The 19,734-nt window shown below is 39.2% G+C and overlaps 1 protein-coding gene across 50 annotated transcripts in view; it reads left to right on the forward strand.

The window, feature by feature from the left end:
• Window positions 1–19,734, forward strand: part of FUT8 (fucosyltransferase 8) — a 367,612-nt gene that overhangs the window by 278,696 nt on the left and 69,182 nt on the right. For all 50 annotated transcript variants that reach the window (XR_014059426.1, XR_014059425.1, XM_081509992.1 and 47 more), the window contains 2 exons: window positions 339–515; window positions 9,925–10,075. Coding sequence is in view for 48 of the 50 variants with exons in the window: in XM_081509992.1 (XP_081366118.1) it covers window positions 339–515; window positions 9,925–10,075 (328 nt within the window). In the remaining 2 variants the exon portion in view is untranslated. The remainder of the gene's footprint in view (window positions 1–338; window positions 516–9,924; window positions 10,076–19,734) is intronic.

The following is a 19,734-nucleotide window of genomic DNA, read 5'->3' on the forward strand; positions in this document are numbered from 1 at the left end:
AGCATTGAAACATATTCATTACCAAGTGTAAAACAGATAACCAGTGCAAGTTTGATGTATGACGCAGGGCACCCAAAGCCAGTGCTCTGTGACAACCTGGAGGGATCGGGTGGGAAGGGATGTGAGAGAAGGGCCGATTTATATTGATGTATGGCAAAAACCATCACAATATTGTAAAGTAATTATCTTCCAATTAAAATAAATAAATTGTTTAAAAAAAGAAAAGGAAATGTCCATAATGCCACCATGAATAGAGGTATAAAACTGAATATCCTAAAAGTGCTCTGTGGATCAGAGCATTTTCAGCAGAATCTGACTTTATCTCTTTGTCCCTGCAGAGTCCACGTCAGACGCACAGACAAAGTGGGAACAGAAGCAGCCTTCCATCCCATTGAGGAATACATGGTGCATGTTGAAGAACATTTTCAGCTTCTTGCTCGCAGAATGCAAGTGGATAAAAAAAGAGTGTATTTGGCCACAGATGACCCTTCTTTATTAAAGGAGGCAAAAACAAAGTAAGTTAGATGAACTAATGATTCTACAGTGGACCATCTCTTTTCAGTCAAAATGAATCCTTAATTCCCATGACTGGTGATTCTTGTTACATTGAATGTTATTACTGATTATTGGGGGTTTTAAATTCAAACAACTGTGTGCTCGTGCAACTGTTATTATGATCAGAGCATATTTGTGGTGCCAGCAAGGTGTAGACTTCATTCTGAAGCCCCTTCTCTTGACTTGTAGGCAGCAGTCATCTCGTAATACACTCACACGACCTTTGTGTGCTTGGAAGGCAGAGGGCAAGCTTTCTGGTGTCTCTTATAAGGACGCTCATTCCATCATGAGGGCCCCACACTAAAGATTTCCCAAAGGCCCCATCTCCAAATATTATCACACTGGGGGTTAGGGCTTACACATGAATTCTGAGGGGACACAAACATTCAGTCCATAACACTAACCAATTCACAAGACTGTTAAAAATGAAACACACCACGTACTTGTCCTTTTGCTCTCACAGTCTTCACTAAGAATCGAAGGCAACGGAAACCATGTTTAAGATACAAGTGTTCACCTTGTATGGAGAAGGCAATGGTGCCCCACTCCAGTATTCTTGCCTGGAGAATCCTGGGGACGGCGGAGCCTGGTGGGCTGCCATCTATGGGGTCGCACAGAGTCGGACACGACTGAAGCGACTAAGCAGCAGCAGCAGCAGTTCACCTTGTAAAAACGTCTGCAATTTGGAGATTATATTTTTTAAAAAGAGAATCAAAAGAGGAGTTTTGTCCATGAAAGAATAAGGACTGCTAGCTTGTACTGAGCAACACCATCGTCACTGAGCCCACTGCCGTATTTCAGGCACTGTGCTAGGTGCTGGGGAGTCCATGATACGCAAGACACTCTCTGCTCTCAAGGAATTCCTAATCTCGTAGGGGAACGGACAGTGTGAGTAGTGCTTTTGTTGTTCTGTCACTGAGTTGTGTCCGACTCTTTGTGACCCTGTGGCCTGCAGCACGCCAGGCTTCCCTATCCTTTGCTGTCTGCCAGAGTTTGCTCAGACTCATGTCCGTTGAGTCGGTGATGCCATCCAGCTATCTCATCCTCTGTCGTCCCCTTCTCCTCCTACCCTCAGTGTTTCCTAGCGTGAAGGTCTTTTCCAATGAGTTGGCTCTTTGCATCAGGTGGCCAAAGTATTGGAGCTTCAGCTTCAGCATCAGTCCTTCCAATGAATAATCAAGGTTGATTTCCTTTAGGATTGACTGTTTTTGTTTCCTTGCAGTTCAGTAATACCATCTACTCCAGAAATCATCCCTGAACCCTTGACTAAGTGTTCCTCCCCTAAGTGCATTTATCTTAGTATTTAGCACTTGCTTATTTCTGGTTCCCTCACATTATAAGTACTTTGAAACTATACCTAGTTCTAGTAAGTGTTCAGTAAGTACTGAGTTATGTTCATTTCAGCCCAGTCAGTTTGAAAACATTTTATTAGCAGTTAGTCATTTGACGTATTTGACTTTTAATTAGTGTCTCAATCCTTTTTATGTCACAAAGAAAAACAAATGTTGGGAAGAAAAACAAATCTGGAATGAATACTATAATGCAAGTATTTATCCAAATCACTGAATAATCCTTTAAACCCTATTTCTACCTTGCAAGAATGCAAATTAACCTGGTATAAATTGCTTTTTCTTTAAGGCTTCCTCTATGGATTATACACACAGACACACACTCTCTCTCACACACATATACATACATACAAGCCAAAAGGCCAAGAAATTCATCAGCCAAATATAAGCCAAGTTATATATTATAATTCTTATATGAGTTAGGGATTAAAGGAAGATTTGGACATAAAACATAAGAAGAAAATTCCACAGATACTATTCCAGTTTGATATGCAGACCTATTAGAAACAAAGTAGAAATAGTTCATCTTAGTCCTTCATTTTAAAATACCTGGCTGAATTTGTAGCTTAGTTGAAAAAATATTAAAATATTACTTTATTTACTCTTTTACTTGTTCTTGAATGCATCATAAATTTTCTCCTTGTTTAACAAAATAGTTCATGCTCATTAGAAAATATGGAGTTGGTGGGTATACAAATAAGGAAAAAGTATTACTCATAATCTCATTACTCAGTGGTAACCACTATTTAAATGTCAACATATTTCCTTCAGATATTTATATAGTTATACATTTTAATAGTTGATCATATTCTATATAATTTGAACTCTTTTTCTTAATACAGCAATAGATCCCTTTTCACAGGTTGCTAAAAAAAAAAAAAAGCCATTGTCAGTCTCTCTTTTTTTTTTTAGTGATTAAATATCCAGTGAATTAAAATACCATTGCTTACTTTACCATTCTCCTAATATTTCACAGGTTATTTCCAGTGTGGTGAGGTATGCCTAAAATTATCCATATTATTTCCTTAATCTAGATTTCTGGGCTTGAATGTATTTAGATAAAAGAATATGAACGTTTTACAGCTGTGATCCATAGCACAGCATGGTATTCTTACACCAAGCAATCCTTATAGTACAGTTGGCAGTAGTATCTACTTGGATTGTGGAAATAGAAAAACTTGATTTTTTGTTTGTTTGGTTTTTTTTTTTTTTTTTTTTGATTCTTTAAACATTTATTTCCTTGAAACAGTAATACACACACATGGCAGGAGTCCAATTTTGAACAGAACACACAAGAGATAAAGTCTCCCTTTCATCTCAGAGTCTGACACCCCCATCTCTTGAGATAAACAGTTTTCACGCACTCTTGAGAAGTAAGCCGAACACGCATGTTGTTGTTAAGTTGGCTAAGTTGGGTCCAACTCTCGTGATGCTGTGGACTGTAGCCCGCCAGGCTCCTCTATCCATGGGATTTCCCAGGCAAGAACACTAGAGTGGGTTGCCATTTCCTTCTCCATGATTTTTTGTTTTTTTTGGTCAGTAGCTAGTAACTCCTCTCCCCATGGTAGTCAGGCAGCATTTTCCTCCATATTCCTGTTATAAATGTAGCAATTGCATTTTATGCATATTTGTTCCTCTTTGGAAATCCTTTGGTTTTTCTGAGTCAATTTAAAGATTTTCTTGGGAATTTAAATGCTGTGTCTTGCCTTCATTATTTTACGTAAATGTTTTTTTCCACTCTGAATTAACTCTGCTTTTGACCTCTCATGACTGGTTTTGATCCTAAACAAATCATAAAACCTCTGTTATTGTTTCAGGAGACCAAAAACATGAATTAATTTCTCAACAAGGTATATAGTATCCAAGGTGATTATAAGACTTTTCTGCTTCAAGAGGGTGAAGAGATGGAGAATTAAACTTAAGTGATGCATAAGATTCATACAGAGAAGAAACCTTTTTTCTGAGTAATTTGTTCTTTGTAAAAGGGGTCAAGATTAATTTGTGTCTGTGACTCCAGTAGTTAATGATTTGTTGCTTAGTATTACACCTAGGTTTCTCTTTCATTCACGAGATTTTAGCACCAGCATCCCAGTGACCATGACAGCTATTGCTAACGTGGAGATCTCTTCAGGTAATTCAGTATTAGAGTGTTTAAATCTAAAAATCTTTGGCAGTCAAAGAAATAAGAACTATTAAAATTGTCTATCCAATATTATATTCTAAGATAATGGAGATTGAGGGTAGGAATGAAACAGAAGAAAAAAATAAGCCATTAAAAATCTCTCAGATTAAATATTTATATATTTATTTTACTCTTGATGAAAAATGCTGGATGAGCTCTTCCTAAAATTAAGTTTATTTAAATGAATAGAAGCAAGAGAAATCTGTTAAAAAGGTTTTCTAAAGCATTTGGTTGCCATGTGAAATGAAGAATCAGCCATAGTGGTAAATGTTTTCACTATTTTATCGAACTACATACAATTTGCTAGACACAGTTACAGGGCATTCAGTTCAGTTCAGTCACTCAGTCGTGTCCGACTCTTTGCACCCCGTGGACTGCAGCACTCCAGGCTTCCCTGTCCATCACCAACTCCCAGAGCTTGTTCAGACTCATGTCCATCGAGTCAGTGATGCCACCCAACCATCTCATCCTCTGTTGTCCCCTTCTCCTCCTTCCCAGCATGAGGGTCTTTTCCAGTGAGTCAGTTCTTTGCATCAGGTGGCCAAAGGATTGGAGTTTCAGCTTCAACATCTTCTTCCAATGTATATTCAGGACTGATTTCCTTTAGGATGGACTGGTGGATCTCCTTGCAGTCCAAGGGACTCTCCAGAGTCTTCTCCAACACTACAGTTCGAAAGGTTCAGTTCTTTGGTGCTCAGCTTTCTGTATAGTCCAACTCTCACATCTGTATATGACTACTGGAACAACCATAGCTTTGACTAGATGGACATTTGTTGGCAAAGTAATGTCTGTGCTTTTTAATATGCTGTCTAAATTGGTCATAGCTTTTCTTTCAAGGAAAAAGCATCTTTTAATTTCATGGCTGCAGTCACCATCTGCAGTGATTTTGGAGCCCAAGAAAATAAAATCTGTCACTGTTTCCATTGTTTTCTCATCTATTTGCCATGAAGTGATGGGACTGGATGCTATGATCTTCATTTTTCTGAATGTTGAGTTTTAAGCCAGCTTTTTCACTCTCCTCTTTCACTTGCATCAAGAGGCTCTTTAGTTCCTCTTCACTTTCTGCCATAAGGGTGGTGTCATCTGCATATCTGAGGTTATTGATATTTCTCCTGGCAATCTTGATTCCAGCTTGTGCCTTCATCCAGCCTGGCATTTCTCACATTAGGAATACACAAAGAAACCAAAGATAATATGTGGCTCCTCCTCTCCGGGAGTATCTGTCTAACTGATAGGCAGTATACATGTAACCATTAATCACAGTGTCATCATATATCAGTACTTGTCCTGAAGGCATTGTATACTAGCTAGTGAAGTCAAGAGGAGGAGTCTTTCCCTCAGTCTGAAGAAAGACTTCACAAAAGAAAATTTGATACTATTTTTAATTTCAAGTTAGTTCTTTGTTGGTGATATAAAAAATAAATTTTTACAACATGATTGAAGAAAAGATACTTTTTTAAATCATTGCCAGTCTCTGCAACCTCACAGTAGAAGACCTCTTCTGCTGCATACTTGCGGGCATAAGACAAGAAAGAAGCATGTCTGTGTGGAGTTTTCCGTGCTCATTGTTGGAAGTACAGTATCTCCTTCCTTCATTATTTCCATTGTTTCTGTTTTTTTTTTTAACACTCAGTATCCTTCATCAAGCTCTTTGGCATATAGAGATAAGGCCTGAGGAACTTAGGTGCCCTTTTGGTTTGGTGCCAGGAAGAGGCCTTTAAATTCGGAAGGGCATAGTGTTAGTGTCACTTCTCAGTAAAAGGCTCACTCTGTCTGTTCCCCTGAGTACCCGTACCACACCGACAGAGTTAGTCTTTACTGGAGGATACAACCTGTACTGGTGTGTTTTAACAATTTCCCTCCTCCTTCACCCTCCAGCCTTTTCATATTTATTTGCTTCTGTTTTAGTCCCGTGCCTGGATATATGCATTTTCACAGGAATCACATTGAAAGTCTCTTTGGATGTTTTCTTTACAGAACAAATGTGACATTTCCTTCATCTCCCTGATTCAGAGCTAGGAGGGCAAAACGTCAAAAATAATGAGACCAAATGGATCGGATCACTGAATACCAGTCTGAAACAGTGCTCAGAGACTTTTTCTTCACAGTCATTATTAGAGGCAATGAGAGGAAACTCCTTGGAGGCTGTGGAATGAAGAGAAATCTGAAGTAGCTGTTAGGGAATTAGGAGAATGTCCCAGTCATGGGTAGCACTCACTTGTCCATGTGTTTATCCATGTGACTTTATGTGGAGTTCTAGATGCTGTGATGCAAAGGAAAATAAGGCATAGTTCTAACCTCTGGGAAATACTGTGTGGAAAAAGCCACATAAACTGACTCTTGCTGTCTCAGGGCTTATGAATAGGAACTGTTGTTCGTTCAACAAATATTTATTGATCTTCTGTTACCTTCTAGATTCTCTTTTAGGTGCTGAGAATAACAGTAAACAGAGCAGAAGAAATACCTCTCTTTTTATAGAGTGTACATTCTAATTAGGGATGATGGAGGTGGGAATGATTGCAGACAGTAAACAGTTGTTATTTAGTGCCTAAGTCATGTCTGACTCTTCTGTGACCCCATGGACTGTAGCCTGCCAGCCTCACCTGTCCATGGGATACTCCCGGCAAAAATACTGGAATGGGTTGCCATTTCCTTCTCCAAGGGATCTCTCCGACCCAGGGATTGAACCCAGATCTCCTGCTTAGCAGGGAGGTTCTTTACCACTGAGCCACCAGGGAAGCCTAAAATAAACAGTAAATATATATTATTTCCAGTGATAATAAGAGCCATGGAGAAAAATTAAGCAAGTAGAAAGGTTAAGGTTTGCCAAACTCCTCACTAACAAGGCAGCCTTTGAGCAGATACAAGGAGGAAGTAAGAGATAAAACCAAGTGAATGTCTGGGGAAAGAATGTTTGACAGTCACAGCTAGTTGATTAGCTAAATTTATTGAGCATTTACTGTATACCAGATACTCTTCTAAGCTGTTTACAGTGCTTAATTATTAAAAAAACTATATAAAGTAGGTACAGTGATTATCCCTTTTGCATGTAACTTCCCAAAGTTTACAACTTAACTCTGATCTATCACGCGTACTGAGAAAATTTATTCACTCTATATTAAAATATGATTAAACCTCTGATTCAGAGTAGAATCATTTGAATGTATGGTAGACTTTTTAAAGACATCCTGTTTCAATATTTTTAACACATATCCTCTCAGGAGTACCACAATATTAGTTGGTGGACATCTACAGGGAATTTACTTACGTAAATTTATTAGAATGGTTTCTTTATCACCATTATTTGTTAAGATGGTGCTTATGGGGATTAGGGCTTCACCAGTGGCTCAGCGGTAAAGAATCCACCTGCAATGCAGGAGACACGGAATCGATCCCTAGGTTGGGAATATTCCTTGGAGGAGGAAATGGCTACCCACTCCAGTATTCTTGCCTGGGAAATCCATGGACAGAGGAGCCTGGCGGACTGCAGTCCCTGGGGTTGCAAAGAGTCGGATACGACTGAAGCAATTGAGCATGCATGTGTGCCAGACCTGCATATGGAGGTTAAAGGAGACAAGTCTGAAGTATCACAAATTCTAAACTAAAAATTTAAATGAGATTTAATCATGATATTTATATTCTAAAGGAAAAGCTCAGTGACCAAATTTGAAAGCAGGTTGGAGCCTCCTAGAGAGGCAGAAGGCAACTGGGACTCCCCCTGAGGATACAGACCCTGGCCATACGCAGTGGGGAGCTCATTCTACCTCAGAGCCCCGGGTGCTAGCAAGCTCCATTTTCAAGTCCTCCTTCTAGCCTATTAGCACTGGGGGCTTATGTGCCCACTAGTTGATTGCCTCCAGTACTGGGATCCCCAGGCCCCAAAGCCAGCTGTGCTGGGACCTAGCACTGCCCACCAAGACCAGACCAGCTTTAGGGCCTGCAGACCTGCAGTCAGGAGCAACAGAACCTAGCCCAATCCACCAGTGGGCTGGCACCAGCCCTAAGATTCCCCAGACCATGTAGCCAGCTGTTCAGACCCACCCACCAGCCACTAGCAGCCCCCACATAAGGCAGGACTTGGCAGCCAACCAAGCTGAGGGCTAGCCCTCCCTACCGGCCTGCCCACAGTAGTTGGCCCCACCACAACAGAAGTGCCCCCTCAGCCCACATACAACCTCTGTTAACCAGAGGGGAGTATGTAGCTGGACCCCATAGGACATCTCCTACATAAGCTCACTTCTCCAAGAACAGAAAACATAACTGGCTGCCTAATAATATATAGAAATAAATACAGAGAATTAAGCAAAAATGAGGTGACAAATAATGTGTTTCAAACAAAAGAACAAACCCCAAAAGTACTAAGCAAAGCATAGATGAGCAATCTATCCACAACACCACAGAAATCAAAGGATCAAATGAGATTACTGCAACTATATGTGAATAAATGGACAACCTAGAAGAAATGGATAAATTCCTAGAAATTTTCAGTTTCCCAAGACTAAATTAGGAAGAAATAGAAAATATGAACAAATCAATTACCAGTAATGGAACTGAATCAAGATTAATCAGAAAACTTCCAACAAACAAAAGTCGAGGACCAGGTGGCCCCATCAGTGAATTTTATGAAATATTTAAAGAAGAATTAATGCCTGTACTTCCAAAAAATTGAAGAAAGTAGACTTCTGAATTCATTCTACAAGGCAGAGGTCACCCTGATTCAAAAACCAGATGAAGATGCCACAAAAATAGAAACTTACAGACCAATATCATTGATAAGATACAAAAACCCTTAACAGAATGTTAGCAAGCTGAATCCAACAATGCATTAAAAGGATCATACACCGTGATCGTGTGGATGTAGGGATAGTTCAATATTTGCAAATCCATCAGTGCAACACACCACATTAACAAAACAAAGGGTAAAAATCATATGATCGTCTCAATAAATGCAGAAAAAGCATTTGACAAAATTCTACATTTATTTATAATAAAACTCTGAACTAAGTGGGCATAGAAGAAACGTACCTCAGCATAACAAAGGGTGCAATATATGACAATCCCACAGCTAGCATAATACTCAGCAGTGAAAAGCTGGAAGTTTTTCCTCTGAGATCAGGAAGAAGACAGAGATGGCCACTCTCACCACTTTTATTCAACGTAGTATTGAATGTCCTAGCCACAGCAATTGAAAGTTGTTAAGACATTATATCCCAAGAGTTTTCATCACAAGGAAAAATTTTTTTTTCCTTTTTAAAAAATGTTGTCTCTTTAGGAGATGAGGGATAGTGACTGAACTCATTGTGGTAACCATTTCATGATGTGTGTAAGTCAGTTCATTGTGCCTTACACTTATACGGTACTGTATGTCAATTATGTATCAATAAAACTGGAAGAGAAAGACAGTATATAAATTACACTTTTAAAAAGATGGAAAGGATAGTTTAAGGATAAAAGTGAGAAAGGAATGCATAAAATGAAAATGTGTTGATGTGGAAAAAAAAAAATGAAAGCAGGTTGAAAAAGCTCTTCAAGGTCACTCGTTACAAAGAGCTTTCTGTTTTCAATTATTTCATGAACTGAAAGGGACATTCTGATGCATATGTGCACTTTATATGACATGCCAATAACTTTTAACATACAGGACACCCCAGAATGGTTTCTGCCCCATCGGTGGATTCAAAGATGCTTTGTCAGCTACTCTATTGAGTGCCAGAGTTAAAGCTCTCCTTACTGTTGGAAAGAGAGGCACACCTGTGTAAAGGAGTTCCACCTCCTGTTGATAGGATACTACTTCCTGATAGATTTCTATGATTTCAGTGATTTTGTTTCTTTTTCCAGGTACCCCAATTATGAATTTATTAGTGATAACTCTATCTCTTGGTCAGCTGGACTACACAATCGATACACAGAAAATTCACTTCGAGGTGTGATCCTGGATATACACTTTCTCTCCCAGGCAGACTTCCTGGTGTGTACTTTTTCATCCCAGGTAAGCATTTTTAAATGGTCAATACTCTGTGGTTATATTAGGTCAGGAAGTTCTTGGATCTTTTTTAAAAATGTTAATTATCATGAGTCAAGTGCAGTGTTTTAATATTGGGAAATGATCTCTTTTGTGAAAAGATGAGAAGATTCCAGAAAGCATAGCTTTTGATTACATTGAACATTTAGTTGTTTGCAAACAATTGTTGGATACATCTCTAATGAAGCTAGCTGCTGGGGTTGTTGTAAAGTATTTGGCTTATTCACAGCATTTAACAGAAACAGCAAGTAAGTTTACATAGTACTTTCTGATTTTGCATACAATCAATATGTAACCGGAATCCATCCATTTCTACTCGTCAGTACACTGATACTGAGAGACTTAAATGCTCAGCATTTTGCCTTACTTCATTGCTTTGTAGAAAATAATAAAAAGGAAATGTAATTCCTCTTCAAGTCCTTTTACATTTCTACCTAGCAAGAAACAGTACAATATATTTAAGCAATACCATATTATAGTCATTCTTTGAGTTTAACTGTTACAGAAGAATTATGTTATTGGTTTGGTGTATGTGTTTTTATGAGTGTCCAATCAGCCTGATTTGCCCAGTGGAATATCAACATAGAAATATTTGTTGTGGATTTTATTCAGCTCTCTTATTTATGTGCATATTATTGGTTAGTTTATTCAACAAGCGATTAAATGGTTGTTTGTGCTCAGATCTATGCTGGGGTAGAGGGAATTTCATAGGATTGAAGATACAGATCTTAGCCTGGTCCAGAATCTAGTGAGCAAAATATTCACATGAAATAACTAGAGAATAATTACCAAAAAATATAAACCATGTAAGATAAATATATGCCTGAAAGCTTGAAGAAGCAGAGAAAAGAAAATGTGGGAAGGAAAGTCACATCATTTGCGTGGGAATACACTGCAGAGAGTATAAAGAAAATAGCCCGTGTTTATTATGTGACAGTGTACTTCATCACAATGGTGTGGTGTTATGATTGTTGGAAAGATGCTTACCCCAACAGAGGCTGTATGAGCTCCTTCAGTGTGGAATAAGACTACAATTTAAGATCCAAAGACAGCTACCCAGAACAGGAGTCACAAAGCAGCAGTCCTCATCAAAAGGGAAACATGAAGGCATACATAGCTGATATTTCTCCCTAAGTGCGATTAGGATCCTGTCGTTGAGAAGATCCCTTTTCTATTCTTATGGGAGGTGTGGGGGAGGAGTTGTAACTACCTAGTCCCTCTCAACTGCTTTTGATAATCTGGCTGTGTGCTTATGTGATCAACAGGTGCAAATAACACATTTTCAAATGGTTGTTGTTAGAGCAATTGAATCAAGAATGACTTTTCCAGATGCACCACCTCCTCCTTAGGCATAAATTTTAGGCCTAAAGTCTGTTCCTTCAGTCCCAGGTTTCTCAACCTGGCACCATTGACTTGGGGGGGCTGGATAAGTTGTTGTGGGCCATTGTATTGTGCACTATAGCATGCTTAGCAGCATCCGTGGCCAGTAGACCCTCATCTCAAGTTGTAACAGTCAACGATGTTTCCAGACCATTGCCAAATGTCTCAGGTGGGGGAAGTGGGAGGGCAAAATCGTCCTTGTGAGAACCAGTGCTCTAATTATAAAGCTCTAAATAAAGGGCTTTCCAGGTGGCTAACTGGTAAAAGAATCCACCTGCTGACGTAGGAGACGCCAGTTCAATACCTGGATCAGAAAGACTCCCCTAAAGGAGGAAATGACACCCTACTCCAATATTTTTGCCTAGATAACCCCATGGACAGAGGAGCTTATCTTTGCCTAGATAATCCCATGGGGTCGCAAAGAGTCGAACACAACTGAGCGACTGAACACATACACACACACTCAAAATTAAATATAAGCATGTCTAAACATTGGCCAAGGAGAGAGAAGAAAGCCTTCCTCAGCGATCAATGCAAAGAAATAGAGGAAAACAACAGAATGGGAGAGACTAGAGATCTCTTCAAGAAAATTAGAGATACCAAAGGAACATTTCATGCAAAGATAGGCTCGATAAAGGACAGAAATGGTATGGACCTAACAGAAGCAGAAGATATTAAGAAGCGGTGGCAAGAATACACAGAACTGTACAAAAAAGATCTTCACGACCCAGATAATCATGATGGTGTGATCACTCACCTAGAGCCAGACATCCTGGAATGTGAAGTCAAGTGGGCCTTAGAAACCATCACTACGAGCAAAGCTAGTGGAGGTGATGGAATTCCAGTTGAGCTGTTTCAAATCCTGAAAGATGATGCTGTGAAAGTGCTGCATTCGATATGCCAGCAAATTTGGAAAACTCAGCAGTGGCCACAGGACTGGAAAAGATCAGTTTTCATTCCAATCCCAAAGAAAGGCAATGCCAAAGAATGCTCAAACTACCACACAATTGCACTCATCTCACATGCTAGTAAAGTAATGCTCAAAATTCTCCAAGCCAGGATTCAGCAATACGTGAACCGTGAACTTCCGGATGTTCAAGCTGGTTTTAGAAAAGTCAGAGGAACCAGAGATCAAATTGCCAATATCCGCTGGATCATCGAAAAAGCAAGAGAGTTCCAGAAAAACATCTATTTCTGCTTTATTGACTATGCCAAAGCCTTTGACTGTATGGATCACAATAAACTGTGGACAATTCTGAAAGAGATGGGAATACCAGACCATCTGACCTGTCTCTTGAGAAACCTGTATGCAGGTCAGGAAGCAACAGTTAGAACTGGACATGGAACAACAGACTGGTTCCAAATAGGAAAAGGAGTACGTCAAGGCTGTATATTGTCACCCTGCTTATTTAACTTATATGTAGAGTACATCATGAGAAATGCTGGACTGGAAGAAACACAAGCTGGAATCAAGATTGCCAGGAGAAATATCAATAACCTCAGATATGCAGATGACACCACCCTTGTGGCAGAAAGTGAAGAGGAACTAAAGAGCCTCTTGATGAAAGTGAAAGAGGAGAGTGAAAAAGTTGGCTTAAAGCTCATTGTTCAGAAAAGTAAGATCATGGCATCTGGTCCCATCACTTCATGGGAAATAGATGGGGAAACAGTGGAAACAGTGTCAGACTTTATTTTTAGGGGGCTCCAAAATCATTGCTGATGGTGATTGCAGCCATGAAATTAAAAGACGCTTACTCCTTGGAAGGAAGGTTATGGCCAACCTAGATAGCATATTTAAAAGCAGAGACATTACTTTGCCAACAAAAGTCCATCTAGTCAAGGCTATGGTTTTTCCAGTGGTCATGTATGGATGTGAGAGTTGGACAGTGAAGAGGGCTGAGCACCGCAGAATTGATGCTTTTGAACGGTGGTGTTGGAGAAGACTCTTGAGAGTCCCTTAGACTGCAAGGAGATCCAATCAATCCATCCTAAAGGAGATCAATCCTGGGTGTTCATTGGAAGGACTGATGTTGAAGCTGAAACTCCAATACTTTGGCCACCTCATGCGAAGAGTTGACTCATTGGACAGGACCCTAATGCTGGGTAGGATTGGGGGCAGGAGGAGAAGGGGACGACAGAGGATGAGATGATTGGATCACTGACTCGACGGAAATGGGTTTGGGTAGACTCTGGGAGTTGGTGATGGACAGAGAGGCCTGGCGTGCTGCAATTCATGGGGTCGCAAAGAGTCGGACACGACTGAGCAACTGAACTAAACATTGGCAAATCTTACATGTAGATAGACAGTGAGACTTATAAGTGCTCTGTGTTTTGCTTCCTTTCTTCTAACTCTCTTTAATTAGGCCCTTAGGCTCATTCTGGAAAGGAAATCTTTCTTTTTTCCTTTTCAGTGATGTGCTATAGAATTTTTGATCCTTATAACCTCATACATAACTCTTTGACCTAAAAGTCAGGAGCTCTGTCACTTCATGATAATGGAAACCTGTCCAGATTTGAAGAGCATATTGTTCATACTTTGTTCTGTTTTATGCATAATATCAACCTCAGTGTGTTCTTCAGACCTCAGATCCAGAAGGACAATTTATATGAAGAAAGAGTGCTGAGAGGGCTGACTGTGTCCAAAGGAATAAGATTCGTGATTATATATTATATTGTTTGTTAAAACTCATGGCACATCAAAGCTCATCCAAAAGAACTCTCCTCATTTGAACCAATATTTTGTGTCCCAGAATAGATTTGAATATCTCAGACATTTTATGTTAGGGTTCAGAATAAAAGATTAATAGTAAAAATACCTTATATTTATATAATGAGTAGCAGTTTGCTCGGAGAAGGCAATGGCAACCCACTCCGGTACTCTTGCCTGGAAAATACCATGGATGGAGGAGCCTGGTAGGCTGCAGTCCATGGGGTCGCGAAGAGTCGGACATGACTGAGCGACTTCACTTTCACTTTTCACTTTCATGCATTGGAGAAGGAAATGGCAACCCACTCCAGTGTTCTTGCCTGGAGAATCCCAGGGACGGGGGAGCCTGGTGGGCTGCCGTCTTTGGGGTCACACAGAGTCTGACACGACTGAATCGACTTAGCAGCAGCAGCAGCAGCAGCAGTTTGCTGAATGTGATAACCTCCTTTCTTGATGACTAATGGCTCTAGTGTTTGATATTGTGGAATAATTCCACATTTGGTGATAAATCTTTGAGCTTACTTGCACTTCAGTATTTTTTGAAAATAGCTTTAGTATAAAGGCATTTGATACAGTTTAATATTTTTGTAGTGTGAATGAAGTTGGTTGCTGGCTCATAGAGGTTTCCTTGCCGTAAATCAAAATTTGGATTTTTTTGAAAAATGCCCCCAAAATGTCTCAACAACAGCAGCAGTGGAGTTTGAGAAAAACTCACTGATGGCATAAGTGTCGAGCCTTTAACTTCACAAGGCAGGGAACAAGAATGAGGCATTGTAGGTTCTGGGGTCACACTAGCTGGGTTTTAAATCCAACTTTGACCACTTAGTGACTGTGGCATTTGAACAAATTGCTTAGACTATCACTGACTCTTTTTTCCTCTCCCTGTAAAAATAGTGATAATAATACCTACTGCATAAAGTTTTTGTGAGGATTGAAGAGTTATTGTAGGTAAAAAGCACTAAGAATAGTACTGAACAATACGTTAAATGCAATGTTAGCTGCTGTTATTTACGTAGGAATAGGTGTAGGACTGTCTTTGCCTGTCAGACTCTACAGTATTTATTTGAGCTACACTTGTTCACATGGCCCCATTTCAGACTGTATGTTCTCACATTTTAGAAGGAACATGAAACATGCTCTTCAAGGACACCGTTACCTCTACTTATGATCACAGGTGATGTGTAGGGTCCACATAATCATTGTGTGCATTGATGCATGTAACATTTCTTCATAAAGAAGAACAAACAGTAACATTCAGCATATTAATTTCTATGCCAAGGCACCATCTTAACTTTATTTAGCTTATTGAAGGACAGCGTCACCATATAATGAATTTTAAAAAACATAAACTCTTCATTCCCAAAGGGTGAATGATAAGTAACAGTATTTACTGTAGCAAATGTAGGTGAACTTGTGTATAGTTTTGACTTTGGGGAAATTAATCTGCAGGCTTTCTTATATATGCCACAGGCATGCTAGAAAGTGGGAAGGGGGACAAGAAAATAAAACAATGAGAACCGAATCTCAGCCCAGAATAAAACATGGACAACCAACTTTCAGATTTTCCTTGATGACAATCTCATTTCAAGAGATGGTGAGAAGGAATAAAAGTTTAGACTCTTCTTCATAATGCTTTGGCACTCTCTCAGTTTCAGTCATGTAAACTTTATGTCTCCTGTATGCTACTACCCTTTGAGAGCCTTTATGCTATATAATAAGTGAGAGTTTATCTGTTGACCGTGTGCTATTGTAGAAAATCCTGGAAGAATAAAATGCATTGTTGGAAGGAAATTGCAAGGCCTGGTTGATGTTTGAGAAACTACAGGCAGAAATGTCATGACTCCTTAATCAGGATTCTTTATAAGATTTTGGATCCATTCTTCTCAGCCTAAGGGCTTCTAAACATCCTTGGTTTTATATCCACAAATAAAGTCTGGGAATTCTCTCTCCTTAAGTGAAAAGTTTTTTAAAAGCCAAGAATATGACTCTGCTCTCTAATTTTGTTACTTTTGTTACTACTCTTAGTTTTCTGAATTCCTTCATCAAAGCTGTTTCTCAAAGCCAGGTTTGTCCTAAAAGCTTCATAAAGTGAAGAAAACAAGCTTTAGGATTTAGTCTGAAATTTAGAGGCAGTGTTTTTCAAGAACATCAACTAAGTTTTGAAAGCTATTCAGTGAGTCACATTCCAGACTATTCTACCAAATACTCTAACATTGTTCTGTGTTACTGGAAGTTGTGTATGCCCTAAGCATCTACTATGTCATTTATTTTCATATTTAATGAAACCATCTTAAATCTGAAGCAAAGAAATTACATTTGGAGAAATAACAGCAGTTGACAGCTCACTCAGTTGTAGATGGGCAAAATATCAGAAGGGTTTTGTTTTTTTTAATACTGCCTATCAAGTTTTAGAATCAGGTTTTATCACTTGAAATCTCATTTACAAAAATGGTTGTAGATGTCCATTTTAAAGACTATAGGTAATCGACGTATTTTAAGGAACAGTCAATATTTGTTCAGTAGTTTCTCAGTCATTAAAATCACCATAGGACAAATTTTTTCCCCCTGCAACACTTCGTGTGGCACTTAATGCGACATTCTTGTGGCATTTTCTGTTGTTTCATTCCAAATCACACACAACACAACTGGCTTCATCACACTTTGCATCAGATTTTGGAAAGCCCAGAAGGAGAAACCAGACACTGATTGATTTTATTTCCAGACAGACAGCTCTGGATAGGGATCTCCATGGAGGTGTGGTTATGAAACAGCAGTGGATACTGACTGTCCTCTCGCTGAAGAGCAAAACAGAGCAGTTTAGAGTAAAAATGCACAGATACCCAGCCTCACACAGAGAGACACAAGCCCACTTCCAACTTTTCACACTTGGGAGATCTTTCTGGTCCCGTCTATTTTGACAAAAAGCCAATATCCCATCTGCTCTCAGAAAGCTTTGGAAGTTCATGCAAAGCTCAGCTGGTTGTTAGGGACAAAATTCAGACTTTCCTTCCTTTTTAAATTTTTTTAAAATACAGTCATATCTGTGTTTTATCCTTTGGCAGGGTTTTTGCTCTTACTCATAACTGTGTGCTTAGTAGTATTCTAAAAACAATACAGTGACACATCAACAGGAGTGAAATAAAGCATACTACGTGTGGCCATCCGCTGCTTTGCAAACCGTAGAGACTACTCCTCTCAATCATGCTACCTGTCAAGTATCAAAGATGAGTATTGACATCAGCTGGAAGGTGGCATTTACCTGCCATGTGATTTGGATTTGTAAATCGCAGAGAGGATGCCTAGAGTGATTAAATGTAAACATTGTCACTATAGTCAGCCTTCTAACTCTTTACAGTAAATTGCCCCCTGGTTAACATAGAGAAAAAATTTAATTACTCAGAATGTTATATATGGATCTTAAGGATTAACATCACCAATGGACTTGCATCTCAGCTGCTAGACTGGTATTATACATGGAGCAGTATTCATTCAGAAGGTACTTATTGAATGGCTCCTTTGAAGCAGGCACTATTCTAGGTTCTTATCCTAACACTCTAAGGCAGTTCAGTGTGTGGTTTAGAGACAGCGTCCTAATTACATTTCTGCCATTTCAGTCAGTTCGGTTTAGTTGCTCAGTTGTATCCAACTCTTTGCAACCCCATGGACTGCAGCATGCCAGGCTTCCCTGTCCATCACCAACTCCCAGAGCTTACTCAAACTCATGTCCATTGAGTCAGTGATGCCGTCCAACCATCTCATTCTCTGTTGTCCCCTTCTCCTCCCGCCTTCAATCTTCCCCAGCATCAGGGTCTTTTCCAATGAGTCAGTTCTTCACATTCAGGTGGCCAAAGTATTCTGCCATTTACTAACCCCTTTATTCATTTTGTTTAATTTTTGAAAATTAATCATTCTTTGGTATAGTTTCTTCAGCTATAAAATATAAATAATAATAGTAACCAGCTCATAGGGTTGTTGTGAGATTTAAGTGAGTTGAGTCCCAGCTATTAGAACAGTGGTCAGTAGGCTCAGCTGCTCTCATTATTGCCTTTATTATAAGAAGGAGCCTTTTATTGGCCCATCTCTGTATCTGAAAGCTCTACCACTCGTACTTTCTTTGGCTTAAGAAACTATGTATGTTATCCAGCAGGTTAATACATCAACAACTATTGATTGTTGTTGTTGTTGTTCCGACACTTAAGTCAGGACTGACCCTGCAACTGTGTGGACTGCATTATGCCAGGCTCCTCTCTCCTCCACTATCTCCTGGAGTTTGCTCAAATTCATGTCCATTGAATTAATAATGCTGTCTGACCATCTCATTCCTCTGCCACTCCCTTCTCCTTTTGCCTTCGATCTTTCCCAGCATCAGGGTCTTTTCCAGTTAGTTGGCTCTCTGCATCAGGTGGCCAAAGTATCGGAGCAACTATTGCTACCAAACATAAACTGATCATTAAGAATACCCTCAAAAGAAAGCACATTCCTAAGGGTGTGGGACTGAAGGCACTGTTGTTTTTATGAGAATGAGAAGTTGATTAGTGAAAGGAGAAGACACATCAGGGTCCATTGCCAGGATGGACATTGTGGTCATCCCAAGGCAGTACAAGCTCTAGCATCCCTGACTAGGGATAATTGAAAAGGGGGTGGAGGGGCCCTGGAAATACGACTCGGGTTTTCCCAAGACCTGCCTTGGCCTACGCTATCTAAAATGTGAGCATAGAGAATAGGATCTGCAAGAAAAAATATGCTTAGCATTTAACAAGTATACACTTTCTGCCTAGGTTCAAAACCTGAATATGCCACTTAATAATAGTTTAACTCTGGCCATTTTCCTTAACTGATCTTTGACATCCATAAAACAAACATGATAGAATATTATGGGACTCCTAACAATTAAATTAGACCTTAGAAGCAATGTCCGACAGAAAAAACTAAGTAAAACTCAGTAAATATTAACCTCTGTCATTGTTAGTATACTTTGCTATTATTGGAGCTGCTTTGTTTTAATTATTTAGATTCTTTCTTTCCAAAGTCTTCACTTGATTTTGCGTGCCCTGTATGGGCCTTTGACTAAATATGAAGTTCAAGTTCAAAATCTTTTTTAGCCTCATTTTGTTACAGTTTCAGTATTCTACCAGTGACGTCAATCATACTGTGACATTCCCAACATAAAACTAGTTTGTTGACAAAGTAGCAGATTTCAAAGCAAACTTATTCTCTTGGTTCTATGTCTAGTTGAAATCCTAGCACTAGAATTAGTCCCTATCTGCAAAATTAAAAATACTATCTAAACTTAGCTTTATTTGCAAATTACATATGGCATTTAAAAAGTGCCCCTCCAGTTCCTGAAATTCATATATTTTTAAAGACTTTAAGTTGATGATTAACCTAATCAGATTCCATTTAGTCATAACACTTAAGAATTCAGTTTTGATATCGTGAATGCCAAAGTTTTTAAGAACTACTGGGTATCTTAAATTGCTCCACTGAGAAGATTAACAATTATTATTCGCATCATTTTAAATATGTGCAAAAGTATTGA

The sequence above is a fragment of the Giraffa tippelskirchi genome, chromosome 7 (assembly GCF_054371585.1).
Source record: "Giraffa tippelskirchi isolate mGirTip1 chromosome 7, T2T-mGirTip1v1.2.pri, whole genome shotgun sequence".
NCBI classification, from domain to species: domain Eukaryota; kingdom Metazoa; phylum Chordata; class Mammalia; order Artiodactyla; family Giraffidae; genus Giraffa; species Giraffa tippelskirchi.